The 2,500-nt window shown below is 43.8% G+C and overlaps 1 protein-coding gene across 3 annotated transcripts in view; it reads left to right on the top strand.

The window, feature by feature from the left end:
• The window catches only part of LOC125039536 (glutamate-gated chloride channel-like), a 376,883-nt gene that overhangs the window by 336,016 nt on the left and 38,367 nt on the right, over positions 1 to 2,500 (top strand). Inside the window, exon 4 of one of the 3 annotated variants that reach the window (XM_047633567.1) lies at positions 2,260 to 2,330. The exons of the other annotated variants lie outside the window; for them this stretch is intronic. Coding sequence (XP_047489523.1) covers positions 2,260 to 2,330 — 71 coding nt within the window. The remainder of the gene's footprint in view (positions 1 to 2,259; positions 2,331 to 2,500) is intronic. 3 annotated transcript variants of the gene reach the window in all.

Genomic DNA, 2,500 nt, shown 5'->3' with positions numbered 1-2,500 from the left:
AGTCAGAGGGAGAGGGAGAGACAGACACAGGCAGACACAGACAGAAAGACAGACAGACAGACAGACAGACAGACAGACAGACAGACAGACAGACAGACAGACAGACAGACAGACAGACAGACAGACAGACAGACATGATGCACACACTCCACGCAGAGACCACGACTTCATGCGGAGTGCGTGGACTAAAAGGCTAATTACATCGCCGAAAATTCCGAAAGTTCACGAAAGTACTTTAAAAAAAAAAAAAAAAAAAAAAAAAAAAAAACGAGAGCATCTGATTATTCCCTTTTCCCTTTTAGCCAGATAATTCTCTTAAAATATTAGTTTAAAAAAAAAGAAGGATCGTAATCAGCTTAATGCAAATACGCTATACCCATATATGATAACTCATATTTTTTTATTGGAGATAAATTCAAAATGTATATCTATATTGTCGACCCTCTCTGACAAACAAGCTTTATTGGATCCTCTCTTATAATCCAGATTAAGGGACCACGGGACCCTGATACATGAATAAACAAATAGGCAGACAGGTATATGGGTGAATAAATGGATACGTTAATGTGATGTATGAATAAATGAATGAATATAGCAGTTAGACAGTATGTTGATTATAAGAAACTGCTTATTCATGAATATGTTCATGGACAAATGGACAAATAAAAATGAAAACAAGGAAGTCGATAAACTAGTGATAAGCAAAGATATAGATAAAGGAGCAAATAAAGATAACAAAGAAAGCAATGAACATGACAAACGACAAACCACAGTCACGACCCCCATTCACACGCACAAACAAGACCCCGTGATCTGCATTATGTCAAGGCGCGTCCTCTGTGGCACTGTGGCACTCCATGGCACTCTCAGTTCTTGTGGCACTTTCCTTTCCCTGGTTTTGTGCGGCTTCAGGGGTGGGGAGGGACAGGATGGGGATGGGGGCTTATGGGGTAGGGGGGAAGGGGGAAGGGTAGAGGGTGGGGAGATGGGGGGAGGGGGCAGGAAAGGTAGGGTTGAAGTCGAGAGGGTAAGGGGTAAGGTCCAGGGGGTAGAGAGGAAGGGTTGGGGTTGGAGGGAGGGATAGGAATAGGGGGGAGTAGAGAATGAGGGGTACGAAAGAAGGAGTAAGGACTAGAGGGTAAGGAATACAGGGTACAGGGAAGGGGTGGTAGGGGGCGGAATGGGGGTTGATGATGGTTGGTGCAGGGAGTGCCGGGTGGAGGATAGGGGAAGGGGAGAGGATAGAGGCTAGAGGGTCGGGGCAGGGTCAAGGGTAGGTGCGGGGGGGGGGGGTGCAGGGGGGTTGGGAGTAGAGCTGCCTTTGTGTGGCCAAGAAACCCGGACGCACGAGGCCGAGTTTTCACGTCTTGGTTGTCTTTGTGCCGCGGAGTGTGCGTGTGTGCATGTGAGTTTGGGGAGTTAATTTTTTGTACCTTTTTCTTTATTTTTTAAATGTGTGTGTCTCTCTGTTTTACATAGACACTCGTACATCTTTCTTTTTTTTCGTTGGTTTATGACTTTTCCCTTTTTAATGTTTTTTTTTTACTATGGACTTTTATTGTGTGTGAGAGTGCGAGTCTGTCCGGTTGTCTGGGAGTTTTCTTTTGTACGGAAATACATAAAAGCGGCCTTTTGCTGGCGCTGCTACAGTCACACGCAGATAAAATGGCAAAGCAGAGGGTTACCGCTTCATCACAGTCTGCTTGACAACTCTCTGAAACACTTCTTGACAGCTCAGCAACATCCCCTGACAGTTGTGATGCATCCTTTTGACAGCGCGGGGAGAATGCAACACAGCGGCTGCCCGTGTGCGCGTCTGTGTGTATTTCCCAAAGGTTTATTCAGTGTTCTTTCTTGCGAAGTCTAATGTGAATCTCTTTTTTCCTTTTCTCTCCAGGACAGAATGCAAGATGCCTGATAGAGGTACGCCGAGAAGGACGCTTCCTGAAACCTCAGCTTTATCTTTGTCTCGTTTAGCTTTATGTGTCTTATTCATTTATATTTATTCGACTGTCCTCTCTCTCTCCCTTTTTTACCTGGAAGTGACGATCCAGAGACAGCGATGGTCACATGGCGTCTCCTCCACACACGTTCTAATAACTTCTTTTACATTTTATACATTAACTTTTATACATTTACAGGTACAGCAATTTATGTCGAACACCTTTATCTATTTCCGTTATCTATTCCGTTATCTGAGAGCGATGTCATGAAGGGATATCGGGATAACTGGATGTTGTTTTCTTGTGTCTTCCCCAGTGGACGAGCCTACAATAGTGACCATCAATATGATGTTCAGAAGTATACAAACTATTGATGATGTTAAGATGGTAAGGCGGTTTTCACCCACAGCAACATCACTTTTTTTTTTTAATTTTGTCATTTACTTACTGAACTTAACACTTAGCCATAGATAACTACAACCCTTAAGAGTTTGTCTCCTTGTGTAGAAAGTAACGTGTCTTGGTATTTGATCTCTACAGTATAACCCGCCAAGGGG

The sequence above is a fragment of the Penaeus chinensis genome, chromosome 27 (genome assembly GCF_019202785.1).
Source record: "Penaeus chinensis breed Huanghai No. 1 chromosome 27, ASM1920278v2, whole genome shotgun sequence".
NCBI classification, from domain to species: domain Eukaryota; kingdom Metazoa; phylum Arthropoda; class Malacostraca; order Decapoda; family Penaeidae; genus Penaeus; species Penaeus chinensis.
The sequence above is the reverse complement of the archived record's forward strand: the minus strand, read 5'-3'. Positions and strand labels throughout refer to the sequence as shown.